General features: G+C 59.8%; 1 protein-coding gene across 1 annotated transcript; it reads left to right on the forward strand.

Annotated features, from left to right (window-relative positions):
• Positions 1-229: 229 nt before the first annotated feature.
• Positions 230-1330, forward strand: ARPC4 (actin related protein 2/3 complex, subunit 4, 20kDa; the record flags this gene model as incomplete). The annotated part of the gene is given in 5 exon segments (XM_009083718.1): positions 230-272; positions 274-342; positions 419-514; positions 654-824; positions 1225-1330. Coding segments are annotated over 5 exon segments (385 nt in total), but the record flags the coding sequence as incomplete, so codon positions are not given.

Raw genomic sequence — 1330 nt, forward strand, 5'->3', positions numbered from 1 at the left:
GCGGGCGCGGGGCTGGTGCCGCAGGTTGCTGCGAGAGGAGAAGGGCGATCTGTCTGGGGCCCGAGGGAGGACCTGCCCCGGGGAGGGACGGCTGCGGGAGGCAGGAAGCATCCTGTGGCAAAGCCCCCACATCCCGTGATCCTGCGGCTCCCTGCCTGTGCTCCACATCCCAGTTTCTCACCAGTAAATGCTTCCTCCTGAGTCACTGCGGCCCTTCCTCTGCACGCAGGAGCAGCAAAGAGCTGCTGTTGCAGCCAGTGATCATCAGCAGGTGAGGGAGGGGATTCTCCCCCTCTGCTCTGCTCCTGGGAGGCCCCACCTGGAAGCATTGCGGTGAAGCAGGTGAGGTTGTGCTGTGGGCGGTGGGCTGGCAGCTGACGTCCCTGGGGAAGCCTCACTTCCCTTTTTTTCCCTTCAGGCCGATGAGATTGAGAAGATCTTGTGCCACAAATTCATGCGCTTCATGATGATGAGGGCAGAGAACTTCTTCATCCTACGCAGGAAGCCCGTGGAGGTGAGGTGACAGGGAGGGGGCGGAGCAGCTCCTGGCTCCCCTCTTGGCACTGGGAGGGTCTCCAGTGCAGAACTGGGATGTGAGGTTGCACGGTCAGTGGCCTGAGTGCTCATTACTATGGTGTTTCTCTCTTGCCCAGGGCTATGACATCAGCTTTTTAATCACAAACTTCCACACGGAGCAGATGTACAAGCACAAGCTGGTGGACTTTGTCATCCACTTCATGGAGGAGATTGACAAGGAAATCAGTGAGATGAAGCTTTCTGTCAATGCCAGGGCCCGCATCGTGGCAGAGGAGTTCCTCAAGAATGTGAGGCTCTGACACAGGAGGAGGTGGTCCCTGATTCGGGGAGTGGGGTGTGGGGCTCAAAGCAGTGTGGCCCTTGTGCCCAGAGCTCTCCTGTCCCATCAGTGAGGACAGTGGTGACATTCTGCCTAAGGAGCCTGCTCTGGACAGGCAGGGGAGGGTGCTGAGAGTGCTTATACCCCCTTTGCTCATGAAGTACCAGCTTTTGAGCCCCCCCGAGCATGCCCAGAGGCAGCAATAGCCCTAGGGGACGGCTTTGGGGGATGCAGCAGGAGATTCTGAGTACGGATCTCTGTGAGCAGTGACCACCCTCAGCCTCCCTCCCCGGTGCCAGGAGGATAGTTGGGGCCAGTGGAGCACCTCAGACAAGAACTGACAACTGCTTGTCTTCTCTCCTTTCCAGTTTTAGGCTGTGGTGCAGGACCCTGTGGCTCCCCTGTGCTTGTGCCCGCCGGGCACTGTGCCTGTGCCTGCTCCCGCTCCCTGAGGACGGCCGGGCCGGGCCCTGC

The sequence above is a fragment of the Acanthisitta chloris genome, unplaced genomic scaffold, assembly GCF_000695815.1.
Source record: "Acanthisitta chloris isolate BGI_N310 unplaced genomic scaffold, ASM69581v1 scaffold34981, whole genome shotgun sequence".
In the NCBI taxonomy this organism is placed as follows: Eukaryota; Metazoa; Chordata; class Aves; order Passeriformes; family Acanthisittidae; genus Acanthisitta; species Acanthisitta chloris.